General features: G+C 34.6%; 1 protein-coding gene across 1 annotated transcript in view; it reads right to left on the bottom strand.

Annotated features, from left to right (window-relative positions):
- Positions 1-10,599: 10,599 nt before the first annotated feature.
- The window catches only part of LOC110106490 (probable 28S rRNA (cytosine(4447)-C(5))-methyltransferase), a gene marked incomplete in the record, with an annotated part of 18,039 nt that continues 6,984 nt past the window's right edge, over positions 10,600-21,654 (bottom strand). The window contains 2 exon segments of the mRNA XM_020836420.2: positions 10,600-10,973; positions 11,553-11,923. Of these exon segments, the coding sequence (XP_020692079.1) occupies positions 10,934-10,973; positions 11,553-11,923 (411 nt within the window).

Raw genomic sequence — 21,654 nt, forward strand, 5'->3', positions numbered from 1 at the left:
CTATTTTTTGTACTGTATTATATACCATCATCATTAGCCATTACTTATCTATAAAATATTAGGTTTGCAACTCAATTATGTTCACTTTTTTCCCTTAACTGATTGGTGCGCAATTTATAGAAGAGAAACTCTTAAGGCTCTGTTTGATTTGGTAGCATTGGAAGATAGAAAACAACATGGTTATGTTTCTTTTTGGCTTGGAGTGCAGAGGAAATGAAAATGGTAATTTGTTGAATTTCTTACCCACTTTGATCGAGTAGAAATTGAGTAAAAACATTTTTTTTTATTTGATTCATGAGAATTGAGCTTTGTTTTTTATGATGAACAAATAAATTTCTTTTGTTACTTTATGCTTAGGTTGAAGTGAGATTTGTTAATAGAAACTGGTTTTTATTGATTTTTTAAGATAAATTTAATTATCTATGAAGTACATTAAAAATCAAATTTTTAATATGAAATAATTAAGTAAATTACTAAATTTTATTTAAATTCTTTAAATTTATTCAAACCAGACCGTGCCATTTGGCTACATAATAGAAAAGAAATCTATTTTGATACAATCAATCAAGGCTTCGTTTGGGACAGTTTTTGTATTGCTTTTTAAAATAATATTTTAGTACAATTTTTAAATTAAAAAAAAATTATACTAAAAAACTATTTTAAAATAGCAAGAAGAAAGCTGTCGCAAATGAAGCTGAACTCATTTGTAGCTTCTTCAACCACTCCCAACGCAACTTCTATCGTCTGACTACATGCTCCAGTTAATATTTTCATATCTCAAGGGAATTAAAATCTGAACTGGTTAAATTAGTGGAGAAAAATATTATTTAAGTAAAAATTGGGGGCTTTTATTTAGGTGAAAAGGAAATTTAGGGTTAAAGAAATATAATATAAAAATTATAATGCATTTGAAATATTTAAAATTATTTAGATGAGTATAAAATAAATATAGATTTTTTTATTTTTTTATTTTTGATGGCAGCGAATGGCAGCAAGCAAAGACATGAAAGTGAAGAAGGAATTCGGTTGAAAATGAATGAGTTTAGAATATATCAAATTTATTTTATGATCTTTCTAGTTGTGAATTTATTTTAAGATGAATGTAATATAAATTTTAATGAATTATTTATTTTATATTTATCTCAAAATAAATTTAATGGTTTAAAATTTATCTATAAATTTATGTTGGAATATTTACACCCACATTTGTCAATGAAATTTATCAATGAAGTATTCGAAGAGCATATGAGCTCTGATGGCCTTATTGGCAACAATCTCATAGTTTAGTGGTGGATCTAAGGCAAGCCTGATGAACCCAAACTTCTCACTTCAGAAGAGCTGGCAAGCTTGCAAGCCATCAATATAAAGCTAACAATCCAATTATAATCTTCCTGCTGTAGGTGGATTGTTGTTGGTATGTTGTTCAAGGAATAGAAATAGACAATGGTTAGTTAAATAAAGTATATATTTAGGGGCTGTTTCATAGCAGGATTTAGGTCGGATTTGAGGCAGATTTGAGTGAAATCCAGCCAAACAGTCTAAAATGCAAAACCAAATCTCATGGCAAATGAAAGCCATCGTAGACGGAAAGTTCCGCCTTTTCGTGCTAAATCCCGGATTTCCGAAATCTGGTTTTTCTGGATTTGTGAAATCCGTTGGCTCGAGAGGAAGAGTCAGCTCGTTAAATATGCTCTATAGCCAAACAGTCACACATGATTTAATAGGATTTATCATGAATGCTACCAAACTGTTTTCAAGATTTATGCTCATCAAGATTTCCGAAATCTAGATTTAGTGGATTTATGAAATCCTACTTAAATCAAATCCAGTGTGCTACCAAACAACCCCTTAGAGTCTGTTTGAGCTTATTGTAACTTTTTATAAATATGATTATAAAATTATTATGAATAAAAGCAACTTTTATAAAAAAAAAAAAATATTGTAGAAAGTAGTTTGCTAGTACAAAGATTTATTAAAAGTTATGAAAAAGTAATGATCAAATAAAAATTGTGATTGCCGCTTTAGGCTTCATTTGAAATAGCTTTATTACTACTTTCTATAGCAGCTTTCTCGTACAAAAATTTCTTGAAAGCAGGGAAAAATAATAGTAAACAACTATTCCCAAAAAAATTTTAGGCTTCGTTTGTGACAGCTTTCTTATTGCTTTTTAAATCAGCTTTCTTTACAAAGCTGTTTTAAAAAGCAATAAGAAAATCATCTCAAACAAAACCTTAATCTAGGAGTCCAAACGAATATTACCATGATCTAAATATAGAAATCAGACGAATCATCATCTCATTCAATCATCATTATGTGATCTTGACATCTTTAAAACTGATGATTGCAATCAATTCAAAGCTGTATTTTCAGTAAGGCACCGTAAAGATTTGACTACTATCAATATGAAATATAGTAACCACACAGCTGCATCAGTTGGGTTGAGCTGAACAATAACCAATCGCATTGAGATCCCCAAAAACTATACTCTCTGTACTGAAGCCACGGACTTTGTACCCTTACCATTACACTCCGTGTCATACAGGCATCCGAAGACAATTAGCATCTAGGACCACGAAATCAACGGCTCTGATTCATTCACACGATTAAAAGGAAAAATAATTAAAATGGCATGAAGCTTTTAGTACCCGTTTCATTTCATATCTGGAAGATCTCAACTTATATATATATGGACAGAGAGCAAAGTTGATCTACAGAGGAGAAAAATGGCAGGGGAGCTTGTGAACAGAGGAAGGAGTCAAAGGCTTTCTAGCCGTTTGATCCCCAAGAGAGGGAAGGTGAAGGTGATGATTGCCGTTGGATTGGTGCACACTTGTGCTGCTCTCTTCTCTCGGGCCGGCCCGCCCGTTGCTTTTCGGGCGGCCCAGTGGTGGAGGAGGCTGCAGAATCAACGGCTGTGAGGCTCCAAATGATCATGGGATGGGTCTCTCCACGATGCAGGATTGTTTTATTTCCTTTTTTATTTTTCATGTTGCTCATGAAGTTGGATAATCTTAGTAGTTCTTGTTAGGTGAAGAGGAATCACTGAAAAGGAAACTAAAAAAAAAATCATACGGGAGATCCCATACAGTTGGGATAATAAGACATGATGATGATGATGATGATGTCATGAGGTTTTGATGTAGAGTTTGATCTGAAAGATATCAAAGCATAAATGGAGAGACTTTCATTTTTCATGCTTTTGAGTAAGTTATATACATTCTGCTTAGACCTTAGTTGCAGAGATGGAGTGTCAGCTAGCAGTTTGAAGCTTAAAAAAATATAATTATTCTTCATAATACAGAAATTTTCAAACTTGATGACATCAATTTTCAAGAATTGTCACTTTTACATGTCATTAATTGTTGTTGTATTAGGAAGGTGAAACAAAGGAGTTTAAGTTAATTAATTCAACATATTAACAATTTTATTAAAACAAAAATTTAACCCTACATTAAGCATAAATGTGAACAACCTGATTATATATATATAATATAGAGGACTTTTGAGCCAATTAAAAAAAACTCACATACATCACATTTGAATGCTTCAACTCCAAGACATCTTGGTTGGTAGCTGAAGCTCTCAATCAATAGACCGATCAAGATGAGCTACATAAGAGAAAACATATATTGAGAATAGTTAGGAAAGTCAACGGTGAACAAGAACTCTCTCTCTCTCTCTTTCTTTAATATGTTGAAAGCTTGGATTCTTCACTGCTTGAGACATGTTAGATGGAGTTTTTAAGAAATAATCAACACTCAAAGTTGCTTAAATTTTGTCTAAATTTTGATTTAAATTTAGTTGATTCTTAGATCCACTTTCGATTCATCCCAATTTTGGCTCTGTTTGGCTTTTTCAGCTTAATGATTAAAAAAGAAACTGCTATCAAATTTGCTCAATTTTTAGAGAAATTATTCTGCGCAGATACTAGACCGTTCAGAGGTGAATCAGAACGCATCATGTAATCCGATACACAGCCGTGGTACACTGCAAACAGATGATGTGGTGAGTTTTGATTCACCTCCTGACGGCGTCCGTATCCGCACAAAATAATTTCACAAATTTTTAACACAAAACATTTATGATATTTTGTGTTTGAGAAAAACTAGTATGAAGCTGAGAAGAAAAAGAGTCTAGCGGTTTCTAGCTCAAAGGTTCAAGTTAATGTTATAATCAAGGGTTCCTTTGAATTTTATTTATATAAAATAATGATCTTTTAGTCTGAAATGAACTTTTATATATATTTCTCAGAAAAAAAACAAGTGAGATAATGCTTGTCCTTAATTTCGGTTATTATGGGGCATACAAGATCAAAATTTTCTTGTATAATAACTATAACATAAATATAAGTGTTGACCAAAATATGCACTTGGATAACTTCTAACCTTACTAGCAAGCAAGTTCTAATGGTGCACAAGAGAACCTATATGAGCATAGAAAAAAAAGTGAGAAAATTTCTATAAAAAGTAATCTACAAGCTCAAGTATCTATATTACAAGTATTAAAGGATACAAAAAGATTCAAAATATTCTTCTTAACACTTAATTTATAGAGGTCTAAGGACTATATAAAAGACAACATTATAAAGAAATAAAAAGTGCACAAGATAATGACTCTCAATACATACCATTTTAGATACATGACACACCCCGACTAGCTAAGTGTTGGGGATCTTGAGGATAAGTTGTGCTTCTTGAATGTAGAGGGAGAAATGGAGGGAAGAGGGGGAGAGCCAAAAATGAATTGCAATATTATTGCTTGGCTTCTCAACTATTAAAGTCTTATACATTTATTTATAGACAAACCAATGAACAACTCTAATCAATGTTATACAAGATTGCACAAAGAAGAACCAAAAGAAAGTAAAACATAATCCTAAGAAACAACTAACTTAAAACTGGACCAAAACTTAACAATCTTCACATTGATCCAGATTTTATAATAAAAGAAAAACCTTCCCTGCATGTTGCCTCTACCTGCTGCAGCAACAACACCTACCTCTCATTTCCATCAGTCACCTCCTGGCAGCTGCATCTCCACCTTGCAGTAGATCTTCATGCTTTCTTGCCTTGATCGAGAGCCACTACTCCACTTGCTTCCATCAAGAAAAGTCTTCATGTGACGGCCTGCTTCTCCTCTACCTGCTTGCCCGAACCCGTATCTATTGCGATCTAATTGGCTCCCTGCACAAACTCCATGAGCAAACCCGTCGAGCTTAGCCCAATACCACTCGTGCCCGACTTCTATTGTGTGTTCTAATCCACGGCCCCAACTCACGCTCTTGCTTCCCGCACGACACCAATCTGCCTACGATGAACCTGATCATCTGTCTGTCGGCAAACAAACAGAGTCCACAGAGTTCAATTAATAAAATATAATTGCCCATAAATATCTCGATGATTGTCGTGTTAAATGTTAATCTCAACCGAAGGAAATCTCAAACACTTAAAAATGCCATCCAAGTGCCCATAAAATTCAAAAATCCCAAAAATATAAAATCCGGAATATTTAAAATTAAAATTAAAATACTTAAAGAAAACCTCATCCACCCTCTACAACAGTTTGCTGAGGTGGGAAATTTGAAAACTGCTTCAGCTCACAAAGAACTAATGTATAATCGAGAATATCACTAAGATTCATTCTCAAATAGTCTCCTGGCAGTAAAGGCATAACATTAACCCTCTAATCAGCGATTTGGTTGGATGGCTCCGCAATGAACTCGTGGTTTGGCTAGACTGCTCAGTGTGGCTAATGATTATGACCGTGACCCTCTAACTAAGTGGCTTGGTCCAATTACTTCATTGTATTACAATTACTGTCATAGCCCATATGCTCTTTGAGATATGATCAATCGGATATAATCGATTGAGCATAAAACATTATGTTTGCTAAAGTGGATTCAAATTTATCCTCTTAGATAAATATTCACTATAGATCTACAAGGTACTATTCGACAAAGCAACCCATGGGTGCTGACAATGATCCTTCTATCAAGTTGGGTCGACTACCTCCTTTGAGTAAGTAGACCAAGAACCATGATTGCTCGGGACAAAAAAACCATAAGATCGTGACCAGGTTCATCATTATTCCCCCAACCATCCTCTTTAAGTGCAAGATGGTGCATTTCTAATTTTAAATGTTAAATTTTCAAACACCCAAACTCACGTTGATACTATATGCTAGATATATATTACATATTTGATTGACGACTAGCCTTAATCGAAAGTTCTCTCTCGTTATCGGGAGGGGTAATTAACTATAGGGGCTTGCATCTATAGGAAACCAAAACTCATATCATAAAGTGTTCGCAAAATGAGGGCGAAATCTCTAGGCAGTGTCTTATTTCAAACTCAATTTGCTTTCTAAAAATTTACAACAGAGTTTAACTCATTAAAACTCTCCTAAAAAAGGGGAGGACAAGGCGCAAAATTTTTTATGCCCAAACTCATACGTTATGTTATGTCAAGGCCTAATAATGGTAAGGTCCCCATAATTCCTTTTCACCAGTAAGTTCTTAGTAATTCAGTAAGCTTCGTGCTTAAGCCGTTGAATAAGGAAAATATCCATCAATTGAGAAATGGCTAGAGAATAAGCTCTAGACTGCCTTTGACTCCATGCTCTATCGCTGCTATAACTGCTATTGGAGGCAATGCTTGCACTCTCTGCAATCATCTTTCTTACATGTTTAGTAGATCTGGTCTGTAATCATTGATTTAACTGATTACGCGCTCGCACCCCCATCTTAAATATTATTACTATTTTTCACATAGATTCTAAGCAATTTGTATAAGATCAATCATCCTTTTGAGATTACCACGACTTTGATCACATGATTTATATAACAAGCATTGTTTGCCATTGATGCCAGAAACACGAGTAATTTAGGGATGCATACCTCATTTCCACCTAGTCCTGAGCGGCTTGTTTGTGTGGGATTTGTCCTATGCAAGAAGATGATGTCATGGTGACATCGATACGTAGTCATCCATTATGTTGAGAAGCAGACGTGAATTCAAGGATTTCTTGCGGCCAGATGACGTTGATGCAAGCTCGCCGGCACGGGTACTAGGTGGATTCAAGTGGATCTGAATGCTTGAGTTGGTTTACCTTTTGCGGTAATAAAGAAGAGATCATATCTTCTTTTGAGGTAGAGTCTTAGATTCAGGTGGAGTCGGGAATACAGTTGTAGAGGCGGAAAGAGACTCTTAATCTTGAATTCGATCAAGGTGGAGAATTATAGGAGCATGTTGAAGCATCAAGAACCTCGTGGAGGCAAGATGGTCGCGAACTTGGGATTGGACAGGTGGATCGTGCGAAGTCGCAGGTAGGAGCGCGCACTGGTGTCCAGGGCGAACGGTTGGATTGCAATAAGTTCGAGTTCTTGTGACGAGTGGTTCTTTGTTTTTTGTAAAACTAAATCAAGGTGGAGATTGTTATGAGTTGTTTTAGTTTTAGGATATGTTGCTCATGCATGTTATTACACCTTGGTAATGCTCTATAAATAGAGGCCTTGGGTTGATGTAAGATTTGGGGAAAAATCTGAAAAACTTAATTTGTATTTCCTCCCAAATTGCTGTCTCCCTCTCCTTCCCTCTCTCTCTCAAGAACATCTTCCAAGATCCTAATAGAAAGTAACACAAATAAGCCGCCAATACTACGCTAGAACCAGGAAAAACTAATTGTTCGCCTGGCATGACTCTCCGAGCCTGTGCGGAGCCCCAGACCGACGTCGAGATATGTTATTTAGCGAGTATTTGCTATATATTTATAAATGCTCAGTAAATATTTAGTTGTTGTTATTATTGAATATTTTTTAAGTATTTTGTGAAAATTCGCTGAATATGTTGTAAGTATTTGAGGATTTACTGTATATTTATTGAGTATTTGATGAGTATTTACAAATTCAGCGAATACTTAGTAAATATGCAGTAATCCGGATGATTCTTCTCATCCGGACTCCTCACAAAATAATTTTCCCCATCATGATGCTTTAATAATTTATATAAGGGCATGATCATTTCTGATATATTATGAAAAAATTATAAGCAAAATCAAGTTAGAAACTTCCGAAATTAAAATTGGGACCATCCTAACTTCAATTTCAGCAAACTTACAGTCAAATTGAGGATGGGTCAAATTGATATATTATGAAATACGAACCCAACGACACCAAAATCGATTCAATCCAAGTCTAAATGGGTCAAAGTCAAGGATTAAAAGCGTTGTTGGAAGGTTTGAACCATAATTTGGATTACCAAACGGTTTTCAAATATGACATGCTTATAGTCGAATCGAGCGGCTCAACGAGACCAATCCAACAAGCCCAAGATCACCAAATTCCAACATCACTAAGGCATTCAAATGTCCATCAAACGGTCCTTGATCAAGGGATTCAACATCTGCTATCCATCCAACCACTCCCCATTTACCCTTAATCTCTCACCTATTTACGGGTCATGCCACTCCAGAAATCTATAAATAGACATCTCCTTTCTCTTGAAAGATGTCTCCAAGCAAGAGAGCAAGAAAGAGATCGGAGATTGCTTTTGCCTCCTCACTCCTCCTCGGCCACTACCTGAGTTCCGTCGAACCACTGCCTGACGTCGTTGCTCCTTCGGACCACCACATGAGGCCCTCACCTCCGCCGGACCAACGTCTGACGTCGGTTCTTTGCTGGACCACCACTTGAGGCCCTGAGCTTCCCCGGACCACCACTTGAGGCCCTGAGCTCTACCGGACTACCACTTGAGGCCCTCACCTCTGTCGGATCACCGCCTAACATTGTTGCTCCACCATACCACCACTTGAGGCCCTCACCTCCGTCGGACCACCGCCTGATGTTTTGCTCCGTTTGGCCACCACATTAGGCCCTGAGCTCCGCCGAACCACCGCCTGATGTCGGAGTTCCGCCGGACCACCACCTGAGAGGGTTTAAGCTCTGCTAGACCACCACTTGAGGCCCTCACCTTCGCCGGACCACTACCTGAGGGCCTGAGCTTCGTCGAACCACCGCCTGAAGTTGGAGTTTCGCTGGACCACCACCTAAGAGACTAAGCTCCGTCGGACCACCACTTGAGGCATTCACCTCCGCCGAACCACCACCTAAGGGCCTGAGTTTCGCCGGACATCCGCCGGCCATTACATGAGGCTCGGACTTCTACCAGACTACCACTTGAGGCCCGGACTTCTGCCGGACCACTACCTAACACTCGGACTTTTGCCGGACCACCACCTGAGGCCCAGACTTCTCCCGTACCACAACTTCTGCCGGACCACCACATGATGCCCAGACTTTTACAGGAGTACTTCTCAACTACTATGGTCGATCAGACCCATGTCTTCTACCGACGACGGTCCTTTCGACCTCTGTCGTCTATTATGATCTTTCTGACCTCTATTCTATCGATTATGGTCATACCGGCCAAACAAACATGTCTATGTTGATTATTGTAACTACCACCATGTAATACGCTTTATATTATGTACATTTGTGACATCAAGTCAAGGCCTTCTCCCAAGGAAGGGCCTCATTTGTAATCGCCTGCAAATTCTAGTGGATTCATTCAAAGTAGGTCATGCCCAATGATTTTTCCCCCTTTTTAGGGGTTTCCACGTAAAAACACTAGTGTCTCTTATGAACGCTACACACTCTATCATATATGCATGTGTGTTGGATCTTCATACAATGCTAAGAAGTTAAACTATATATTTCTCTACCACCGCAAATACTCCAGGATGCAACAATTTCCATGATGACTATAAGTATGCTTATGGACTTCGATACTCTCCTAAATAATACATATAGTAATTCTAAATGCCAAGGTCATTTGACTCAGATATGCATGAAATATTAAAACTTATAATAATATGAGTGATAAAAATAAAATATATGAATGACATATTTAATATTAAAACTAGGTATAAAAATTAAATTATAGACATAAAATATTAAAATTTTAAATAGTAGATATAAAAATAGCATGACATAAAATTATTTGTATATAAATTCTTTTTTTTTTATTAATGATGGTATATTCTTTGGTTGCAATCTATTATGGAAAACTTCCTCCAGACAGTAAAAAAAACTCTAACTTAGCTCATGCGGTCTTAAAACTTCTTACAAGGCAGGTATTTTCGCAATTATGTCTAATAGACATTTAAATTTCCACCCATATCTTTTTAAGAAAGAGCAGAAGAACATATCCATTTGACTCAGTATCAGACTTTGCTCACTTATTTAATTACTTTAAGATTAATAAAAATTATAACTATTTATTTAAAATTTATACTTCACTTACCTTTAAAAAAAAATACTTACCCAAATTATGTTTACAAATAAAAACCGAGCTGGTGGTCTTTTGACTCTTTTCCTTAAGGCAATTGAATAGAATCTTGCAAGTTTTTTTTTTTAATATAATTTTTTATCAAACAGATTTTCATTAATTCATAGTTGTTACTATTTAAAGCAATTTTTTAGTACAAAATTTTTAATTTTTCACAAAAATTATTTTTAAAAACAGTAAAAAAATCATCCCAAATGAAATCTGATTCTTACAAATACAAATCATAAATCATGAAGAATCAAGCACAACGCAAATTAAAGCCTGAATATGTAAAAACATTTATATAATTATTAAACTACAAAAAGTCTAGAAATAAAAGAAATTACAATGATGATTAGCCACTCACTAATTAAATTCCAAATGGATGCCTAATGAGGCAGACCACATGTTTACATAAAATATTTTTTAGCCATCAAATATAAAATAAAAATAAAAATAACACGTCAGGAGAGCTAATAAATTAACTTAAGCCTCATGAGGCACAAATTTTGATTCCAAAAATCATTATTACAGCACAAAATTTTGCGTCTGAAGGGTCATGGTTCAAGATCTATTTAAGCCTTCAAAATTGAACTTAATTCTATTGTTGTTTAAACTTTTTGCTTCTTCAGAGCTTTTCTCTTCTCTTCCCTGCAAAATTCCAATATGAAAATTAACATGAATTAGAATAAAGGAAAGTAAAAGTTTAAAGAGAGAAAGCATATAGGGAAGAATTCATCTGAAAATTATTAGGGACAAATTAAAACAATCAAAGTAATATGTACAACAAAATATTGTGAGCTGTAGAAGTCTAGCAAATCATTTTAAGTTTCATTTGGGACGACTTTTGTACTGCTTCTTAAAATAACTTTTTAGTATAAAAAATACTAAAAAGCTGCTTTTAGAAACAGGAAAAAAACTGTTCCAAACAAAGTCTTAGGTTTCGTTTGGACGGTTTTTTTTTCTGTTTCTTAAAGCAGCTTTCTAGTATAAAAATTTTAATTTTTATGCTAAAAAACTGCTTCACGAAGCAGTAAAAAAGTCATCCCAAATGAAGCCTTAGGTTTCGTTTGGGACCACTTTCTTTCTGCTTTCCTAAAACGGCTTTTTAGTATAAAAATTTTAATCTTTGCACTAAAAAGTCGCTTTAAGAAGTAGTAAGAAAGCCGTCCCAAAGGAAGCCTTAAATGGAATAAATAACGCAGAATTTGGAAAGGCATGAAACCTCACCTAGCCTGAGAAATTTCTTCTCTTGATGGGAATTTACGCTTCTTTTTGGCATTGCCCAAGCTTCTTTTGTCATATTCTTTTCCATTACTTTGATTGCTGCCTGCCGGTCTTGAATTTCGCTTCCTAATATTCTTCTGGACAGATTTAAATTTGTGTTGTTTTACATTAACAAATTTCTTTTGGATAGTAACTTTCCCATCACTTAGGGTGCTGCTTTTAGAAGCTTCATTATTTTGCTGCTTCATCGCCATCTTTGAGACTTTTATGGTCTTTTCATTTAGGTCATTTTCAACATCCATTCCTTCGCCTGCTTCCTCAGAAGCCTTGGAAGGTTCGGTAGTCACTAGTTTGGAATTGCTTCTCTTCTTCAACTGCAAATAATGAAAAGAGCATCTACCGTTGTCAATAAAAAGCTCAAATCAGTGGGTGAATTCATAGAAAATAGTACCATGGTTAGGATCATGGCATTCACCCACACAAAAAGGAATGAAGAGATGTGTTGAATAAATATTGATTTTGATGATGATAATTGTTCTAATCACGTGCAAGCATTTCAGTTAGAAATCCAATCATGCCTAGAAGGTTGAACAAAGTTTAATGCAAAGGGATTTAAGGAAATTTTTGCAAATATTGATGTGCCAAGCAAACAAAAATCTGATTAAATTTAAATCGATATATAGTACTTTTAAGGGTAAAATTATAATATTAAATGCTTGTTATCGGATTGATCCAAGTGAATCAACCCATTTGTTGACCCATTAGGTAAAAGTTTATTTTGAATGAAATGAATTGTCGGGTCAGTTTAACGATTTTGGCCAATTTACTTCAGATGGAAATAAGTCAGCTTAATTGTAAAAAGAAAGTGAAAATATACTTCTTCCACCATTTTGTCCCATTCAAAATATTATTTTTAACCAAATTTTGAAATGTTCAATTTCTATTAATGGAAAACTGCCATATTATTTGAGGAGATTTGAGATAGAATAAGTGTTACTCAATTTTTGGATCGAATCAATCCAAATTTGTGAAATTGAACTTAATTTTCAACTCACACAACTCAATTTGACTAAATTGTATCAATCAATTCAATTTAATTAATGTTATTGATTTGATTTGGCCGTAAATCCATTAATTGAGTTGAATCAAGTCAAATAGAACATAAATTAAATCATGCTGTGCCAAACCAAACCAAATTGAGCTCAAACTGGCATATCCGATCCACCTCACACTCAAATTGGTTTTCAAAAACTTCCAGAGACTTCCAGTGAAAGGCATTCCAGAGCTAAACATTTTTCATATAAACCTAGAATTAATCGCAGGCATGCTAGCATTTGAGGTGGATCTCAACTACTTGAAGCCACAGGCTTCACCAATCAGGCTAGAGTCAAAAAGAGGGCTTTCATTTTTCTTTCTCTCGGGCAGGAGAATTATTTTCAACCTATACTCTTGTTTTCCTCTCAATTAATACAATGAAATATGGTGATTTTTTTAATTGATGGTTCTCACACTTAAGAATCCATAAGAGAATACGATCAAGATTCGGGTTATCAAATTTGGGTCTGATACCTCCCTCATGCATGAAATTATTTAATATTTGGACCTATCAATTCACATACATCAAAACCTAAGTTCTTATGGTCATTTAACCTCAATCATGACTATGCACTTGTTTGCATCAATACAAATTATTTTCATTCCTACCAAAATCTAAGTTATGACAAAACAAACTAAAATATTAGCAACTTCCATTTGCTATATAGTATTTAATTCTTCTTAAGCTTTTGGAGAGTATGAAATGAATATAATTAATTTGGAAAATAATAAAACCATGTTGGGATCTTTTCTAGACCTTCAAAAGTCAATATTTCACAGCACGAGATGGTTGAAATTAATTAAATTCATGTTTGATAGTTTTCAAAAATATAGAGCAATAAATAGACATCAATTGCTCTAGATTTATAATATTCTCAAAAATGTTAAACCAAATTTCTATAAGCTTTTTAAAATCAATAGATAATACCAAAAATGATCTCATTTGATTTCCTGAGTTATAGGTGTGTTATGCGTGTTATGCCATCTTTGATGAATCCAAAACATTCAAAAAATAGGAACATTCTTAGGAATTTTCTATCTAACCATTGATGTTGTTTTGAAGCTTCTTAATGCTTTAAATATTTCATTTCATGAATCCTAGAGCATTCTTGAAGTTAGTTTACCCTTAGAGGCTTAGACAAACCATAAGGTTGCTTTGATTCAAGTTGAACCAAACCCATCTTGAATCTTCACCTATCTCGGCTCTCTTTATTTTGTACCTTCTTAGACTCACATAGATATTTACAAATAATATAAGAGAGAAGCAACAATCCTTAGAACCAAATACTAGATTCTTTTAGCATATTTGTTTAAGCCAAAATCAATCAATAGTTTCAACCATTACATAGGACACAAATTCTACCTTTCCTTGGTTAACTCAATCAACCAAGTAATAGCTCATCATTTCAATCCATTTGAAAACCTCCTTCACCGTTAAACAAATCTTAAGATGATTTGGGATTCGCATGGATCAAATCCAATTTGACCCTTCTCTAAATGGATTTTATTTTATTTTATTTTTGCTTTGATTTCTCTAACATCATATGAAAGTTTCCTAGAAATCTTTTAACGAGTCTAATAAAGTCGGAACACTCCTTACAACCAATTCCTAAGTTTGTAGGATCACTTTGCTTGCCCAAAAATCAAACAACTGATACCCTTATCCCTAAGACATAAAGCCTAGTTTTTTTTTTGCTTGAAGAACTCTAATTGATCAAATAGTTTTCCAATTTGCTGAATTCATTTGGAAGCCTTCTCTTACTTTTAAGCAAATTTTAAATTATCCTTAGTCATTCAGGTTAAACCCAAATTTGATTTTGTCAAATGGATTCATCTTGCTTAGTGCTCTACACTCTACATAAAGATCCTCTAAGATCTTTTAATGAGTTTCAAAGGACCTTAGCATTTGTTAGGGACCTTTCTAGAAACCAAGCAGCCACAGTCAAGCTTTACATTTGCCTTGGTTGGGATTGAGCCAATGTCAATCCAAGCTTCTTTCTATTTAGGTTCTTCTCTTTAATGCTTTTTCTAAATCATATATTAAGATTCCCAAATAACCTCTAATGTATTATATGATAGAATTATTAAATAATAACAACCAAATATATAAATCTCTTCATTCATTTGACCTCAAAGTCAATAATGATTCCAATCATTTGCATAACACGCTAATCTTAACACCTTTCATTTGTTTGACCCAAATCAAGCAAATGAGTTTCATCCCTAAACTTCCCAAAATATGGAATTCCTTCATTGATTTCAACTCCCAAGTTAGAGATCAAAATATGCAAATTCATCGCAGTTGCTTGAACCCAACTCAAGCAAATAGGTCATCATCTTATGTAGCACAAAATCATATAAAACCTTTATCCTTCTGTCCTTAATATGACGGATCAATCAAATTTCTTTGAATCTAAAAACCACCCATAATCATCTACTTAGACATGAAATTGAGTGAACGAATACATTCCCATGTGATCCAATGTATGATGCACCGACACTTCTCCTCAAAGAGGCGTGCAGTGTCCGACACCGTGTCCGACACGACACTCGTCCGACACTCCTCCGACACGTGTCGGACACGCCGAAAACGTGTCCGATTATAAAAATATTAAAAACTAATTGGACACGCGTGTACGACACGCGTATCTTAAATATTTTATAATTTTTTAAAAAATAATTTCTTATATTTTCATTCATTTATTATTGTTTGTCATTTTTAATATGATATTACATTAATATATATACACTATATAAAAAAATGTATTGCCATGTCCGCGCCGTACCCGTGTCCTATATTTTTAAAAAAAAGCCGTGTCCCGTGTCCGTGTCATGTAGTGTCCGTGTCGCCGTGTCTGTGTCCATGCATCATAGGATCCAATCCTGATAATCCATACTATTTAACCTAAATTAAATAGGACTTTTTCCTTTGGCCCCAAAACCATTGGCTCACTTGCTTTACCCAATTAAGCAAATGTCTTCCTTCCTCATTAGCCTCAAAGTCAAATATCACTCATTTGACCCGATCAAATAGGTGATTTTCATATATAAACCAAACTTTAAATTTTATCACTTTGCCAAAATAGGTGATTGTATCATTCATTTTAATAAACCAAAACCTTCAATTCTACTTAGAGCATTTGTTCTAAAATTTACCAAGCTCCATTACATGAATTTCATAAAGTCTTATGTGAAACCATTAACAATATTTGCTTGACCCAAATTAAGCAAGCTTCACTTTCTTTTAACCAAACATTAAGAGAGTCGCTAAAATCAATAAAAAAATTACACAGGTTTCTTTGTTGCAATGATGTGTCATTTCACTCCAAAAAGTGTAATATCTAAATCACGGGATCTCAAGACACTATGAATGACAGTCGTGCCTCAAAGCAATAGTGGTCATTCCAAGGGTTCTCTATAACTATTTAAAAATATGAAACTCTTTAAATCACAAAAAACTTAAATTAAAATAAGTAAATAACCCTTATATTAAAATTAATACATTTTTATTACACAATAAAATAATACACCAAATAATAAGATGGCGAACACATAAGCTAGTTCATATTAAATACATAACCTTTTAGGCATCATAAGTCTAATTTTATTTTTTTTGCATGTTGTTGTAATGTTTGATGAGAAATTATTATTTAATAAATAGTTTGTGTTGTGAGCACTTTTTCTTAAGTGTTAATATAGAGATATATACTTTTATATACAGCTGATCATGCCCAAATGGGCAAATAAATAAAAAAGCTATCATCTAACAAATTTTGCTTGCAGGTGCTGCCTATATGCTAAAACCCTGAGTAGGCATGGCAAACTTGATCCTTATTTTAAGTCTACTCTTTTTATCTCACAAATATTATTCATTTCTAATTTAAGAAAGTCGAGTAAGCTTATGAGAAACAACAACAAAATGATGAAAAAAAAAAAGAACTTCCAAGTGAAGCCATGAAGGTATCAAAAGACAAAACTTCAAGAGTCATAGGCCAACTCCATAAATTTAATTGGTTTGTACAATTTAGACAACTCAGCTATACTTATTAAATTTTATTGGTTGCATCAAAATCTTCTATAATAATTTGTATTTGATTTTCTATGATTGATTTAATTTAACTTTGAGTATGCATTAAAAATATATACTTTTTTCCTAAGCTTCGTTGGATGCTTTGCTTGGGTAAACTGAACATTTTGTGCCATAGGCTCTTAGGAGTAAATTCCCTACTAATTAAAATGTAAATATGATAATATTTAGTACCTTTGAGCTTCTCAGAATCAAAAACCCCTTATCATTCCTCATTTGGCTTCCATTCAAAATCAATTTTAAGTTGATCCAATAATTTATGAAATTCTAAAGTCTAAATCTTCAAAATGAATTGATTTGAAATCAAGCAAATATTTTGATAAAAATAAGAAAATTACTATTTTAATAAAAAAAATTCTCAAAAGAATTATATCTTTGAGATGTCCTTAATTATATACCTTGTCCTTATGAGGAACTATGAGTGTAAACGAGTAGAGGTGTCAAAATGGGTCGGCGGGTTACGAGTTAACCCAAACCGCCCGGGTTACGAGTTGACCTGACCCGACCCACGAAAACATATGTGAAGTTGCTCCAAAATCATTCCTTCACCCTTTCCACTCTTTGGAAGTAGCTCCAAAATCACCTCCCTATCATTTGTCAATGTAACAGGTAATGTTGAGCTGATAGGAACCAGATTCTTCATAGGTGAGGTCATTCCGTCATTGAATTCTTGTTCACTTGAGATTGAGAAACTACAGAGGCTTTGGAATCTTGCCTGGTATAAGGATTTATTAAACAAAAAAATTACATCAGATTCAACTACTCTAGCAAATTTGTTCATGCTTTTTGACATTCTACTTAACAGGAATTAAATGTCGTTGTTGTTGATAATGTCTTTTTACGTGAAGATCCAGCACCTTCATCATTCATTCTAGATTAGAAAACTTTTCCTCCATTGATGACATCTGTCCTCAATCCCCAATTTGAATTGGCCAAGTTTACCTTTAAGACGCTCTTCTAAGGCATCAACTTTCCTTGCCGTCATAACTCCCAAAAAAAGAGCTATGATACCAATTTGATAGGAAGGGCTTGCAAAAATTTAGGAAACCTTGGCTGAAATCTAATTTCAACAATTTAAAAAAAAAAATCAACGACAAGAAAACCATGAATATTTACACAAGAATACTTTTTTAATTGATTGTTTTATGAAATAAAAGACAAGATATAAGTGAAACTTCAATTGGAGAGGAAGATCCAGCTCTCCTAAATCTCTAGCCACCGGCTACAGCCCAAACACCTAAAGAACAATCTAATTTCAGCAAACAACACATAACTCTAACCCTAGGAAAAACACATCCTACTTAAAACAAACATTAAATATCAAATATCCAAACAACCCTCCCTCAATTCCCTCTTATTTCCTTAATTATTTCCCTCCAAAATCAGCCCCCAAATCTGCCCTCTTCAACAAGAAAATAATTCTAAATTAATCCCCTCCAAATCAGCACTCAAATATACTCTCTTCAATTAAGGAAACATCTCATAATTAATCTCCTCTAAATCAGCCCCCAAATATACCCTCTTCAATTAGAAAATAAATTAATCCCCTCTAGATCAGCCTCCAAATATGTTCTCTTCAATTAGAAAACATCTCCTAATTAATCCCTTTTGATTAAGAACATTCCTAAATATCTCCCTCTTGATTAGGAAACTTCCTAATTCCCTCTCAATCAAATCAACTGGTCCATCATCTTTCTTATTCAGCCATTGACTATTACTCTGCATGTTGCATGTGCTCTATCTTGATCACCTCTAAGCTTCCTTACAATTGTCATTTGTCCTGACTGCCTCTGGCTTTTCTTATATGATGTCTCCAATAAAAAGGATCTCATTCATTGCAACCATGACATCTATTTGATGAATAAAAACTAGTATAATTGAGACCATTTTTTAACCGTGAAGTATATTTTCTGAATCAAAACTAGTAATTTTGGACAGATCTTGGAGGATTATCCTGCCTAATTAAAGGATGACTTACCAGGAAAATAATAATTTAGATTCTCCTCACTTACACTTTCCCACGCCTCTATATACAGTTGCAACTGTCAGACAAAGGCCAACAATTGATACCAAGCAAGCTCAAACCAATTGCTTAAGTATTAGTTGAAATCCATAAAATTTTTTCTTCCATGATCATAAAATTTCAGCTGAAATTATAGGCAAAATTGTGAGAACATATGCTTAATTGATATCAGAATTTAATCAACAGCAATAATATAAAATGAAACATTAAAACTAAGAAAACCATTAAGCCCACTCAAACTAAAGTTTCTAGGATTTAAATGAATCCTTGAAAGATGAATCGAGTAGTAAAATTGAAATATAGTTTAATTAGAATGATATATAGGCAGTTCAACTTAAGAACAAAATGTTCTTGTACAAAAAAAAAAAATAGTGTCAGGTGAGTGCCTAAAATCTAAATAAGTGTCCAAAAAGTCCGCAAGTGTCCAGGAAGTTTCAGTTTTGAAGTATAATATTAGAATATGTCAAATAGCTTGCCCAATTGCCCCAAAACTGTCCAGGCATTCGCAAGGTGCCCAGCACTGATATTGTGAGTTTGTGCTTTTTAGATCAAATTCAAACTCAACCTTAATAAGTAGCAAAAAAACTTAGTTAACTGCATAACCTAATAGTACACAACCATGGATTAAAAAGACGTTCGAGACGGATGACTCCAGGCGCGCCTCGAATCGAGGCGGAGGTCAGGCGAACTGAGGCTTAAGTCTCGAACGTTCGGGCGAGGCTTACGCCATTTTCCACAGAGGCGTATGCCTCAAGGCATGAGGCGTCGAGGCGCATCGAGGCAGCTCCTCAAAAGGGAGAAAGTCAACTTCACAGCCAGCGAGCTCCCGTTGTTTCTTCCGATCAAAATGTCGTAACTTACGATCTGATAGGAAGGGAAAGTCGTTGAAGGAGCAAAGTCGAACAACCATGAAGGAGCCAAATAAGCGACGCGTGCAATCTCTACGCCTTCTGTGAAGCAACGAAGCCGAACAGCAAGGACGATAAGAGAAGATGAAAGGCAAAACCTAAACGCGGCTAAGTTATTATTCATTAACTTAATTAATATAATTTAAAATATTAATAATTAAGCAAATTAATTAAATAATTAATAGTATAATTAGTGCATAAATTAATTATCTAATTTAATTTAATTGACTAATTAGTAATATAATTATTAATTAAATATTAATATAACTAGCCTAATTAATATAAATTAAAATCCGGATTTTAGGATTTAACCCTTACAGGATATATCAAATTTGGATTTACAAGATTTACTAAATCCAAGTAATGTTTATCAAATCATACTCTATGTTATTCATGGGAATTTATTCCAGTAAATTACATATTATGAAAAAAAAAATCTTTTCAGATATAAACATCAACGATATTCTTTCAATCAAACAAATATTCAATATAATTTTATACATAAACCCTCATACTCCTCAAGCTTTTTTTATGAGGCTTGCGCCTCAATTTGGTTGAGGCCCGCCTTAAGGCGCGCCTCGCCTCACTGGCGTGAGGCATACGCTTCACCCGATATATATTAAAACTTACATAAATCCTGAAGTAAAGCCGCAAACAAATCACACTTCGTGTACCCCCTAGTCGCAGCAACTTCCTCTCAACTTTCTTAACCTCTAACCCGTCGCCATTTTTTAACATATTATTTGAGTATTATATAAAAATTTACTTTTAACATTTATTTACACTTAACACAATTTTTTATTATAAGGCTCACGCGCACAAGAAAATCTTAGAAAGAACTAGCTAACCTTAGCACAAAGAACCATCCATTGTTGTTACATGATAGACCTTCTTCTTCCAAAGACACATGAAAGCAGATGCTCGCGAACCGTTCATGAATCTGTTTAAAGAGAATTCATTAAAAAGTTTGGCTTGTGTCATTTATAAATGAAAGCAATTGAAAATCAAACTCACCCAGGCGACAAAGTCCAATCCACAGGGTACAACCTGCACCATCTCTCTGCATTAAGAGGCATAGTCTATCACAGCACTCATTCTGCAAATGTATAAGGGCGGCTAATAGAACAATAAAATAAGCAATGAATATTAAAATATCTCATTAAATTATTAAGAGACAAAAGAACCTCTTCAACCATTCATGGAGCCGATTGAATAGACTATATCCATCCAGATTTTGAGTTGCATCAACTAAAGTCAATTGCCGCCAAAATCACGTTGCTGTTAAAGATTCAAAACAAAATCAACAATATTCAGACCGAACACAGGAAGCCAAAACAAACAACATACAAGGAATTTACATCAGCATTCAGGACTGGAGTATTATATAGCAAATAATAATGGGTGAATGTTTGTAAGTCTTAAAAATAGATTGCTCTGCAGAACTCTAAGTTAGTTTGAGCTGTAGACGCTTTCAGTCAAGAGCAACAGTGTGATAGGAAATACATGGAATATTTCAAGTAAACACCTAACAAGAATAGGAAAAAACAGCAATAGAATCACACGAAAATCTGGTGAATAAACCTACAAATTGTAATTGGATTTGCAAAAGAGAGAACTAACAGCAAACAACTAAAAACAAAAGATACAATTGATCCTCAATTCCAGAGGAGAGGTTTCTTCCCAATCTCTAGATGAGTCAAAGCCCAAAAATACAAAGAAGAACCCTACACAAGAACCCAATAATTAAAAACATAACCCTACCCTAATCATCCCTTCCAACTCTTAAAGGCCATATAATTAAAACAATAGACAAAAGACCCTAAAAGCCCGTGCCGCCCCCCCTCCTTTGGCTCCAATTTGACAATTTGAAATCAGTGGACCCCATCTCTCTCCCCTCTTGCCGCGCCCCTCCTAGGGTGTAAGTCGAGCCGGTAGGACGGGCGGCTCGAACTCGACTCGCTTAACGAGCTCGGCGACCGAGCTTATCGAGCT

Source organism: Dendrobium catenatum, unplaced genomic scaffold (genome assembly GCF_001605985.2).
Source record: "Dendrobium catenatum unplaced genomic scaffold, ASM160598v2 fragScaff_scaffold_488, whole genome shotgun sequence".
Taxonomy (NCBI): domain Eukaryota; kingdom Viridiplantae; phylum Streptophyta; class Magnoliopsida; order Asparagales; family Orchidaceae; genus Dendrobium; species Dendrobium catenatum.